This window comes from Rana temporaria, chromosome 9 (assembly GCF_905171775.1).
Source record: "Rana temporaria chromosome 9, aRanTem1.1, whole genome shotgun sequence".
In the NCBI taxonomy this organism is placed as follows: Eukaryota; Metazoa; Chordata; class Amphibia; order Anura; family Ranidae; genus Rana; species Rana temporaria.
Window position 1 is genome coordinate 29,920,783 of NC_053497.1, and position 12,856 is coordinate 29,933,638.

At 47.2% G+C, this 12,856-nt stretch overlaps 1 protein-coding gene across 2 annotated transcripts in view; it reads right to left on the reverse strand.

Annotated features, from left to right (window-relative positions):
• Nucleotides 1-11,792, reverse strand: part of EGFL8 (EGF like domain multiple 8) — a 39,762-nt gene extending 27,970 nt beyond the window's left edge. For both annotated transcript variants that reach the window (XM_040323046.1, XM_040323045.1), the window contains exon 1: nucleotides 11,673-11,792. In XM_040323046.1, coding sequence (XP_040178980.1) covers nucleotides 11,673-11,720 — 48 coding nt within the window. In that variant the 5' untranslated portion in view covers nucleotides 11,721-11,792. The remainder of the gene's footprint in view (nucleotides 1-11,672) is intronic.
• Nucleotides 11,793-12,856: the final 1,064 nt, after the last annotated feature.

Below are 12,856 nucleotides of genomic sequence, written 5' to 3' on the forward strand. Positions count from 1 at the left end.
GCCGTCTTATCTCTTTTGAGAATCTGGACCTATATGTCTCAAGAGTAACAGAGGAGAAAGAGACCAGAAAAATAAATAAAGAGTGGAAAACAAGGAAAGAGGAAGAGGGAAACCCTGAAAGAAGGGGAGGAAGTGGGAAGTGGTGGTCCCTTGGAACGGTCTGCTGCAATCAAGTCTTCTAGAGTTTCACTTGTACATAGTCCGCCCAGGGACTCCAGATCAGGGCCGATCCTAGGGTCACAGATGCCTGGGTGCAGAAATATTGCTGGCGCCCCCACATGGGCGTGGTCGTCTTACTAACTCCTCCCCTTTACAAATGTTTCTATGGCTACGACTCAAACACAGAGATACTCCCCTAAGAAGTCTACATTAGTGTCCCCCATCAGAGCCCCCCCCAGCAGGTGTCCCCCATTAGAGCCCCCCCCCCTACAGCAGGTGTCCCCCATCAGAGCCCTCCCACAGCAGGTGTCCCCCATCAGAGCCCCCCACATCAGGTGTCCCCACAGATCAGTACCTGCCCAATAGATTCCTGTAGCTCGGGCGCGCTGGGAGCAGAAGCACATCACAGGGGGAGGGGCATACGTGGCATCTTTGGTTACTAGGAGGGTGGCACTCGGAGAGCATTTCTGGGAGTGCACGGGATGATTGGCAGCAGCTCCGGCCAACCCAGAAGCCTCTCATCACACCGCCTATGGGAGAGGAGCCGACACACGCAGAGGGGCGGGGCAGACAGGAGACTGCTCCACGCGCACTGGACAGAATTAATTAGTGACCCTAGTAACGGATCGTGTTCCGGTACTAGGCTCCGCTGCGGTACCCTACCCGGATTCTGGGGACAGCGGGAGGTATGCGCTCTTGTCAGTTGCCAGCGGAGAGAGCAAGCGGGATGGGGAACCGCAGCACCTGCTACATGCGCTCCACCTCTGGACACAAACAAGGAGGAGGGAGGGGAGCACTTTGGAGCTTTGGCGCCCCCACCTCTGCGGCGCCTGGGTGCGGAGCACCCTGCGCACCCTGCCTAGGATCGGCTTTGCTCCAGATCGTCTCAAACTGTTTAGCAGTATCATTAATAACACTAGCAATTTGCTCATTAAGCATGATACACGACTTCTTTCATCTGTACAATGACATACTCACCGACGTTTTCTTCCATGAACGGGCAACGGAAAGCTTGGCCAGCAAGAGCATAAAAAAGATCAGTCACTGTTTAGAGCGAGGTAGGTGTGCAATAGGGTCTTTCAACACAGCTATACGTGGATACTGAGGGATTGAAACCTCTGAGACTTTTGCAGCGTACACGCGACCGTTTTTTCAGTCGGAAAAATTCAATGCTTCCGAGCATGCGTCAAATTGTTTCCGAGCATGCATGTTTTTTTCTCCGTCGGAATTCCATACAGACGAACGGAATTTTCGATAGAACATGTTCTCTTAATAAGTCTGTCAAAATTTCCGACGAAAAAAGTCCGATGGGGCATACACACGGTCAGAATATCAGATGAAAAAATTCCGTCTGACTTTTTTCATTGGAGATTCCGACCGTGTGTATGCGGCATTACTGTATCAGAGCAAAAACCCTGTTCTAGAAACCCTGCAACCTCGGACACTCCCACCAGATGTTATACATACTTCCAAGTGCTTGGCAACCTCAGAAACACAGGGTGTTGAAAACAGATAAAGCCTCAACAACCGAAGAAGGACCATGTACCACTGAGTCATGGCTTTGATATTAGCCTCCAAAGGGAGATGTTTAGCACGTCTTTGTAAGCTAAGTGGAAGGACGAGGGCCAATGGTCAAGATCCCAGTCCCACGCCTGCATGTTGGGGGAGTCGAACTGCAGCCTGCAGATAATATAAATGCCTCCCCTATGCCCTGCCTCCCGAGTACACCACGTGTCATAGGGAGTAAGACCCTATACACACTATTATGCCGCGTACAGACGATGGGAAATTCCGACAACAAAACCGTGGATTTTTTTCCCGATGGCTGTTGGCTCAAACTTGTCTTGCATACACACGGTCCCACAAATGTTTTCAGAAATTTCGAACGTACAAGACGTATTAGGCCTCGTACACACGGACGGACTGTCCACTGAAAACGGTCCGCCGGACCGTTTTCAGCAAGCAGTCCGCTGCCAGATTTCTGTCTGATGGTTGTACACACCATCAAACAGAAATCCGCGCGGACACGATACGAGGTGACGTGGCCGCGCCGCGACGATTACGCGGCGACGTGCGCGGCCCTGGAAGGTCAATGCTTCCACGCATGCGTCAAATCACTTCGACGCATGCGAGGGCTTTCGGCCGAGCGGACATGTCCGGTAAGTCGTACGACGACCGAACATGTCCGACGGACAGGCTTCCAGCGGACATGTTTCTTAGCATGCTAAGAAACATTTGTCCGCTTGAAACCTGTCCGATCCGCCGGACAATTGTCCGATCGGCCGTACACACGACCGAACATTTCCGCTGAAACTGGTCCGCGGACCAGTTTCAGCGGACATGTTCAGTCGTGTGTACGGGGCCTAACACGTACGACGGCACTATTAAAGGGAAGTTCAATACCCGTCGTGTCTACACACGATCGGAATTTACGAGAATGGATTACATTTTTGTTGTCGGAAATTCCGACAAAAAATGTCCGATGGGGCATACACACGGTCAGAATTTCCGACAACAAGCTCCCATCGAACATTTGTTGTCGGAAATTCCGAAAGTGTGTACGCGGCATTAAGGTTTGACCTCATATTATATGGTTTTGGTAAATCTGAAGACAAAAATCTGCAGAAAATCTAATAGTATGTATGGGGCTTAACTTTAGGATCTTGAGTCACTATCGGGCCTGTAACGGGAGGGCCTGTGGGACCCAGAGGCTCTTGCAGGGTGTGGGGTACTCCTGTTTCAGCTTCACCGATGACTGAGAAATTATATCTTCGACTACATGAGATGGGGCAGTAATGTAATCCACAATATATTCAAGAATGTCTGGAAGAACTAATTACAGGTTGTTGATTCTGAACCCAACAGGTCAATAGAAGAGTGACTCATTCATGTGGGAACACAGACTGTTAAGGGGTAATTAAGTCTGCTACTGTCATGTAAACTAACCTTAGTCTGGCTTCTAAAGACCTTTCATTGTGTGATGCTAATTGACACTGTATTGTGTGAAAGTTATATTGATGATAGATGTGCATTGTGAGTTAGCACAGTCTAAAGGTCATATGTCTGACTTATGTCTACTAAAGGAATGTGTATTGTATAGAAGGTGAGAGAAGCCAGAGTTATGATGTCTGACTTGTCAGCTGTAGTAATTAGCTCATGTTAATTATGTCAGACCTGGTGCCAGAAAGTCTGACTAAAAGATGCGTATTGGGCTCATTGTATAACGTTGTGGGTGGAGTTCAGTCATTGTTCCTTGGGGTTTCTAACTCTATAAAAGCCTGAGTTTCCCATTAAAAGATTCTATTCGTTTGAACCTCAAACAGAGCTGTGTCTCGTTATTGGGGTTCGTCTGCTGGATTGTGGAGTGTCGATAAGCTGTCGTGGGTTGGTGGAATGGAATATCGTAAACGGCGTTAACCCCTTGACCGTTACAGGGCCTAAAGACTCTAAATGCACACTCACCATTGCCTGGATCACACACACAGCGAGCATCTCCCACTGTGTGTCCCTGAGTTGGGTCTGTGTTTCGACAACGCTGTAACAAGGTCACGCCTCCTAGTAGGAGACGGGACCTTGTTGGAGCGCCACCGAAAACAGACCCAGCTCTGTGACACACAGCGGGAGATGCCCACTGTGTGTGACACACAAGAGGAGAGAGGAAAAGAGGGGAGCGCTGCAGCCACAGATTTAAAGTGGCCCCAGGGTAGGCGGCCTATAGGGAAGTTTTCCGGTATCCCGGTAGGCCAGTCCAGCCCTGCCTACCAGAAAGTTGTGGGCTTCTGATCCTTTCACCCCCCTTGTCCCGGTCCTGGTGCTACTTGATGGCGTCACCCCTGGCCGGGTGTCACCCGGGTGCAGTCTGCCCCCCCCGCACCCCCACCCCATAGCAACGCCACTTAATGCCAGCTCTTTGGTTACGCACTGGTTGTTTTGTCAGAGGGGCGGGTCTGGGTAGCATTCCTGCTCATACCCAACATCACACTCTCGATTTGTCAGCAAGTCCCTTTTCCTGACTGCACAGTGCACATCCGGACAGCTTGTCCACCAATCCCTGGCGGAAGCATCTCCTCAGTCTCCAGTCCCACCAGTGTTTAGATTGCAACTTTGTAACATGTCACAATGTAAAAGGCTGCAGCAGGGGCTGATCTGTGTCAGACATTTGTGTCATCTCTGTGCCAACAGCTCAGTGCAGAAAATAGATGCTGACCCTGGATATACGCAGGACATCCAGAAATATGCAGTGTCTTTAAGCTGCACAAGCAAATGCACCAATGTGCATGGAGCCTTACAAAGCTTTCCGGGTCAATCTTTATCACCACTCTCTATCTCTCTGATATTTCCTGATCAGTGCCATGGAACCATCATATCATTCTATAGGGATTATTGGTTTGGTTGGGAGTCATGTGATTCCATGTATGATCGGCTTCCTCTGAGCCTATGAGCGATGATGTCATACATACAGTCAGTGTCACAATGGGCTCCTGACCTCTCAGTAGGATGTAGAGTTTCCGCTTCTCCTCTATGAGGTGCCGGAGTTAAGAGTATTTGAAGTTTACTTTTTTTTTTTTTACCCGGAAAATATATTGTGGATTGTTATATTTTTTTTTTTTATGTTTGTAAATGCTGGTGACTTTAATTGCAGGAAGAATTGGGCCGCATCTTTCACTATACCATTTATTGGCTAAAATAACTAAATATATTTTATTGCTCTACACTAAAGGGTGTATTTATAAGAAAGAAAATCAGAGCTATTTTTCCTGTGAAACTGCACCTTCATTCTGTGCAAATGGGGACAAAATCGAATGTTATTAAGCAATTTTCGAATGTTTGAATGTTATTTATCAATAAGAAATAGAGTGGCTCAAGAAAATACTGCATTATGGCCACTAGATGGAGCTGACAATCATAGCAAATAAGGCCCGGATTCACATACATCGGCGCATATTTATGCCGCCGTAGCGTATCTTCTTTACGCTAAGCCGACGCAGCGCAGAGAGGCAAGCCCCCAATTCACAAAGCACTTGCCCCCAAATCTGTGCTGGGTTTCTTAGGCGCAAGTCCTCGTTAGTGGAAGTGGGCGTGAGCCATGCAAATGAGACATAACCCCATGCAAATGATGGGCCAAGCGCTATAAAGATACAAATAACGAACGGCGCATGCGCCGTCCCGTGGATGCATCCCAGTGCGCATGCTCAGAATCACATCGGAACTACTCCCTAAGATACGACGGATCACTGCCTACGACGTTAACGTAACCTACGCCTAGTCATATTCCGTTACAACGTAAAAGACATAAGATACGACGGCGTGTGTTCCCTGGTCCATACCTTTGCATGGGTTGCGCCTCATCTATGGGGAATAACTTTACGCTGGACGTACGACTTACGCAAACCGCGTATATTATGCGCCGGGCGCAAGTACGTTCGTGAATCAACGTATCTCCCTCATTTCCATATTTGAATAGAAAATCAATGGGAGCGCCACCTACGTCCAGAGTAAATATGCGCCCACTATACGCCGGCGTAGGAAAGTTACGTCGGTCGGAAGAAGCCTATTTTCAAGTGTATCTTGGTTTCAGAGTCCGGCGCATAGATACGACGGCGCATATTTACACTTACGCGGCGTATCTCGAGATACGTCGGCGTAAGTGCTTTGTGAATCCGGGCCTAAGTATTTATTTCCATCTAGTGGCCATGATGCAGTATTTTCCTGATTCCTTCTGAACTGATGAATAATTTTCAACATGGAGAGAAAAATGATTAACCACTTCCAGCCCAAGGCCGTCATTTGACGTCCTTGACTTTCAGTGAGGATATCTGAATGATGGGTGCAGCTGCAGGCATCATTCAGATATCTTCTTTTTCAGCCGGAGATTCTGTGCACCATAAGACTGATCATAGGGGCAGTTTCCCCACTTGATCGTTCTTACAGGCGAACCCGCCGCCATCCAGTGCTTCTCCAGGCTCTCCCGCGCCATGGGGACACGGAGAATCGGCCGCCGCCGGATGACGACCATAGAGATTTCCGATCATCTCTATGACCCTTTGAGGTCCGGGCGCGATGTTATAACGCCACGATTGTAAACAAAGCCGCGATCGCGACTGGTAAGCATGGGATTGTGATTTTTTTTTCTCAATCTTATGCTTTCGAGCCTGGAGGAGAGATGTGGGGTCTTATTGAGCCATGATTAAGCACTAGCAAGAGTGCGAAACTAGTCGGCTGTCCTGGTTTATGGTTGTGGTGATTATGCATGTTCCTGCTTGAAAATAAAAGACAACTTTTTTGAAAAGTTATTTCGGAGTGCGGCTGTCCATCTCCTTCCTCCTATTGCTACTACCCCGAAAACAAGCCCTTGTGATTTTCGGGGAGGGCTGCAATATAATCCCTACCCCGAAAATAAGACCTAGCGCAGTATGTGATGTGGGCTGTGTGTGCTGGATGCATTCGGTATAGCGCCGCTCGGCGCTCAGCTGGCCTCCCGCTGCTCTCCTCCTCTTCAGCCAGCTGTCAGCAGGGGTTTTTGACCCCCCCTCAGTGCTCGGAGCGGGAATAAGAGCTCCGGCGAGCCATGAAAGCGCATAGCCGCACTCAGCTGATGTCCCGCTGCTCTTCTCCTTTCTTCAGATAGCTGTCAGTGGAGGATTTTGACACCCCTCAGTACTCGGAGCGGGAACAAGAGCTCCGGCGGGCCATGGAAGCGCATATCAGCGCTCAGCTGATGTCCCGCTGCTTTTCTCCTCTCTTCTGCCAGCTCTCTTCTGCGGGGGATATCGGACCCGCCTCCATTTGCAGTGCTCTGACGGAACACGGGTGCGGCACTATGTGAAGGTGTTTTTCACACATGGATTGCAGAAAGGTACCGTTTTCATTATCTGATACTGTAATCCAGAGCATTCTTGAGTTTTGCAGGCACTTTTACTCAGTTCCACTGGCCACTGGGGATTCCTGACAGGCAGGGAGGGAGATTGGGGGAAAAATCAGCACATGACAAGCCCTACCCCGAAAATAAGCCCTACTGGGTCCTTTGTTGCCAAAATTAATATAAGACCCAGGCTTATTTTCGGGGAAACACGGGAAAAGATTTTTCTGTTGCTATCTATGGATACTACAGTACAAGATAGTACTGCTATGTTTACTATAGTGGTGCACTGAAATGAAAATTCCGCTACTGAAAATTCAGTATGCACTTTGCCGAAAACCGAAATCAAAATGCACAGTTTTTAAAAATATATATATTTTTATATACTGTATATAATTGTATTATATTTGACTTTTACATTAATATCATTGGTTTAAATGGGCTGCAATTATTTGTCTTGCTCTTGTGGCACCATTAACTGATAATGGCAGCCCAAGTGTGGGCAGCAGACGTGCGTTTGTCGCATGACACAACGTCCTAAAAACGTGTCAAAACGTGCACCGAAAAAATGCCTGACGCAACCGAAAAGGTTCTGGAGCAACTTTGAGGCATTTTTCATGCATAGGGCAGCCCATTCAAGCAAATATGCGGCTCTAGGTGCGACATGCGTTAACGCATGGAAAAAACGTGAGCGGGAATTTTATTCCCGCTACACTTGGATGCAAATGCAGACTTAAAGTCAGGAAATATAAAATAAATCAGATATTTCATATTTATCACTTGCAGCCTGTAGGTGGGGTAGTGCCAAGGAGAAAAGGAATACAAGCGTCTCTGGTATCTGCTGCACTCAACCTAGACTGCTAAATGACTCCATTAAGTGTAATAAAATGGAATGACACAGGGAAAAGGTATTGAACACGCTAAGTGAAATGTATTTAATACTTGGTACAGTTAAATGTGGCGTTACCGGCGGCTCCCATATGCATGCGTAGGAGTGACGTCATTGCGGCTCCGGCCAATTACAGCGCCGGAGCCACGATACCTGGAAGTAAGCTCTAGGAGAGATGTCCGCGGCCGAAGGGGGGTTTCGAGGATGGCTGCGGGGGCTTCGATCTAAGGTAAGTAATTCATAATGAGCTAGTATGCTATGCATACTAGCACATTATGCCTTTGGCCCCGTACACACGACCAAACATGTATGCTGAAACTGGTCCGCGGGCCAGTTTCAGTATACATGTTCGGTCGTGTGTAGGCGCGAGCGGGCCGAATTCCAGCAAACATTTGCCCGCCGGGCCTTTTGCCAGCAGGCAAATATTCCTGGACGTGTTTTAAAACTGTCCGCTGGAATCCTGCCCGCTCGGACATGTACGGTCGTCAGTACAGACCTACCGTACATGTCCGAGCGCCCGCCGTCCCTCGCATGTGTCGAATGACTTCGACGCATGCGTGGAAGCCTTTAAATGGCAGGCCCGCCCACGTCGCCGCGTCATCGTCGCGGCGACGACGCGGACACGCCCCGCGTAGTGTTTACGCGCGGACTTCTGTACGATGGTTAGTACAACCATCGTACAGAAGCCCTCTGGCAGGCATGTACGGTGAAAACGGTCCGACGGACCGGTTTCACCGTACATGTTTGCTCGTGAGTACCCGGCCTTTGTCTTGCAGGTTTTTTTGTTTTTTTTTAAGGGTTTACAACCACTTTAAAGAGGAGGTCCAGCTCCCCCACCAAAAAAATTAAAAGCCAGCAGTTAAAAATACTGCAGCTGCCGACTTTTAATATTAGGACATATAGGATCACGCAATGTCGGCACCCCAGCCGATCTTCGGAACGGCTATCAGGTGCAGCCGCCACCATTCCTGGTAAGGGAACCCAGCAGCGAAGCCTTTCCGCTTCATAGCCAGTTCCCTACTGTGCATGTGCGAAGCAGCGGAGGAAGGAGGAGGGGGCCAAACTTCCTCTGGAAGTGGGGAATGGTACCTGACGGCGTAAGTCTCTTACGCCGTCGGATCTTAACTGCATATTTACACTGGCCGCTAGGGGCGTGTACGCTGATTTATGCCTAGAAATATGTAAATCAGCTAGATACGCGAATTCACAAACGTACGCCCGGCCGACGCAGTACAGATACGCGGTTTACGTTAGGCTTTTCCCGGCGTAAAGTTACCCCTGCTATATGGTGGTGTACATGCGGCGTACCAATGTTAAGTATGGACGTCGTTCCTGCGTCGAATTAAAAAAAAAAATTTACGTCGTTTGCGTAAGCCGTCCGTGAATGGGGCTGGACGTCATTTACGTTCACGTCGAAACCAATACGTCCTTGCGGCGTATTTGGAGCAATGCACACTGGGATATGTCCACGGACGGCGCATGCGCCGTTCGTTAAAAACGTCAATCACGTCGGGTCAGGGTTGATTTACATAACACACGCCCACCTCTTCACAATTTGAATTAGGCGGGCTTACGCCGGCCTATTTACGCTACGGCGCCGCAACTTTCTTTTGAGAATACGGCACTTGCCTGTAAAAGTTGCGGAGGCGTAACGTAAATAGGATACGTTACGCCCGCACAAAGTTACGCGCATCTACGTGAATCCGGGTCAATGTATTTATTTATTTAAATTAAATTATTTGTGTATATATATATATATATATATTATCTATTTAATATACAATAATTAAATATTTGTATTTAAAGAAAGATGGTAGTGTTACAATACAATTCAATATAAGAGAGTTAGGAGAAGGGTCCTGGTCATAGGAGTTTGCAATCTAAAAGTGTGGGGGGATCTATCTATCTGCTCTGTATTATTTTTCCATTCTTCTTTATCACTCTGTAATCCTTTGGGGGTTTCTATTTCTCTGATGTGAAATGTCAGAGGTTCCCGCTCTGCCAGTGCTGTTCTATGGGGGATACATCAAACCCTTCACTCAATGGAAATTCTGCTTCCTTATCAGCAGTCCTTTCCTTCTCCAACCGATATTTCCTGCACACTACACTGCTGGTGAATGGAAAGGCAGAAAAGTTCACCACGAGGTGGAAATAAAGCATGTGCATAAAAAAGGGGAAAAGGTACGCTACAAAAAATGAAGGCAAAAAAATTGCATAAAAGTGTTCTGTAAATAGCAAAAATGAATAAATGAAATCAAGTGTCCTTGTTCATATCCTCAAAAAAATAAAGCATGTGCCAGAGAATGCTAAAGGAATACTATATGTCAGAATTTGGAAAAAAAAAATCTATAAAATAAACATTGAATAAAACATTTTCAATAAAAACTACAGTATCACAAAGTGTCAATATTAAAGGTCAAAGCACTCTAAACTGACATTTCCAGGCTAGTATGCGGAATGTTCTTGTAGATCCACAGCCAAGAATTCCCCAATGGAGCTCTGACCCCCGTCTTCTGGATTGATCTTTTTTTTTTTATAATGTATAAAAAAACATTATAATAAATCAATAAATAACAAAATAAATAAAAATACATAAGGCAGCCATAATGAAGAGCAGTTCTTAAAGCGGGAGTTCACCCAATTCGTTATTTTTTTCTCTTTTCCCCTTAGCTTCCTGCTCGTTTTGTCTAGGGGAATTGGCTATTTGTTTTAAAATATGATCCGTACTTACCCGTTTTCGAGATGCATCTTCTTCCGTCGCTTCCGGGTATGGGTCTTCGGGAGCGGGCGTTCCTTCTTGATTGACAGTCTTCCGAGAGGCTTCCGACGGTCGCATCCATCGCGTCACTCGTAGCCGAAAGAAGCCGAACGTCGGTGCGGCTCTATACTGCGCCTGCGCACCGACGTTCGGCTTCTTTCGGAAAATCGTGACGCGATGGATGCGACCGTCGGAAGCCTCTCGGAAGACTGTCAATCAAGAAGGAACGCCCAGTCCCGCAGCCCATACCCGGAAGCGACGGAGAAGATGCATCTCGTAAACGGGTAGGTACGGATCATATTTTAAAACAAATAGCCGATTCCCCTAGACAAAACGAGCAGGAATCTAAGGGGGAAAAGTGTACGCTATGGGTGAACCTCCGCTTTAATGAAAGTGGGCAAGGCTGGGAATTCACAATTAAAGTTCCTCAAAAATATAAAACATCCCAATGGAAGGTCCAACCCACTTCAAATATTCGTTTTGTGTGAACTTGCCCTTTAAAATGCTTTAAGCGCAATTTCAGCACATACACATTTCAATGTAAAGATATCAGAATACAGACAAGCAGAGCAGAGAGGTAAGACACATTGAGGGGTTATTTACTAAAACTGGAGAGTGCGAAATCTGGTGCAGTTCTGCATAGAAACCAATCAGTTTCCAGGTTTTATTGTCAAAGCTTCATTGAACAAGTCAAAGTTAGGAGCTGATTGGCTACCAGGCACAGCTGATTGGCTACCATGCACAGCTGATTGGCTACCATGCACAGCTGATTGGCTACCAGGCACAGCTGATTGGCTACCATGCACAGCTGATTGGCTACCATGCACAGCTGCAACAGACTTTGCACTCTCCAGTTTTAGTAAATCAGCCCCATAGTGATCCTATAGAGAAGAGATCTCCATAGGTAGGGAGAAGAGGGAGTAGTAGACAGGTGAGAGCAGACAGGCAGGTAAAGTGATCCCTGGACAGTATATGAGAAGACCATGCAGAGTTCTGTACAGACTCACTGTCAAAGCTGTGAATGTCCCTCGCAGTCCCAGGCGGAATATCCTCATACTGGACGCTGGACAGAAGAAAGGAACTGTGAGTGGAGGGAGCACACGCCCCTCATACACAACCACAATGTGTTACTGTGCCAGCTCTTCACTCCTTGTACATCAGAGAAGACCTTCCATTTCAGATACCCCCTACCCACCCACCCCCCATGAAGTCCTACTGTGACCCCAATTCTACAAAATATCTTCTCTGCAATTTAATACATTTCCTCTCTGTGATTCCATATGTATTTCAATCTGCATTTCCATACATTTCTCCTCTGCTATGCCATACACTTCTCAATCTGCAATTTTTCTGTACATACCCACCTCTGTTATTCTGTACATACCCCCCTCTGTTATTCTGTACATACCCCCTCTGTTATTCTGTACATACCCCCCTCTGTTATTCTGTACATACCCCCTCTGTTATTCTGTACATACCCCCGTCTGTTATTCTGTACATACCCCTCTGTTATTCTGTACATACCCCCGACTGTTATTCTGTACATACCCCATCTGTTATTCTCTACATACCCCCTTTGTCTGTTATTCTGTACATACCCCTGTCTGTTATTCTGTATATACCCCCTCTGTTATTCTGTACATACCCCCCTCTGTTATTCTTTACATACCCCCGTCTGTTATTCTGTACATACCCCCTCTGTTATTCTGTACATACCCCCTCTGTTATTCTGTACATACCCCCGTCTGTTATTCTGTACATACCCCCGTCTGTTATTCTGTACATACCCCCTCTGTTATTCTGTACATACCCCCGTCTGTTATTCTGTACATACCCCCGTCTGTTATTCTGTACATACCCCCGTCTGTTATTCTGTACATACCCCCGTCTGTTATTCTGTACATACCCCCGTCTGCTATTCTGTACATACCCCCATTTGTTATTCTCTACATACCCCCGTCTGTTATTCTGTACATACCCCTGTCTGCTATTCTGTACATACCCCCTCTGTTATTCTGTACATACCCCCCTCTGCTATTCTGTACATACCCCCATCTGTTATTCTGTACATACCCCCCTCTGCTATTCTGTACATACCCCCATTTGTTATTCTCTACATACCCCCGTCTGTTATTCTGTACATACCCCTGTCTGCTATTCTGTACATACCCCCTCTGTTATTCTGTACATA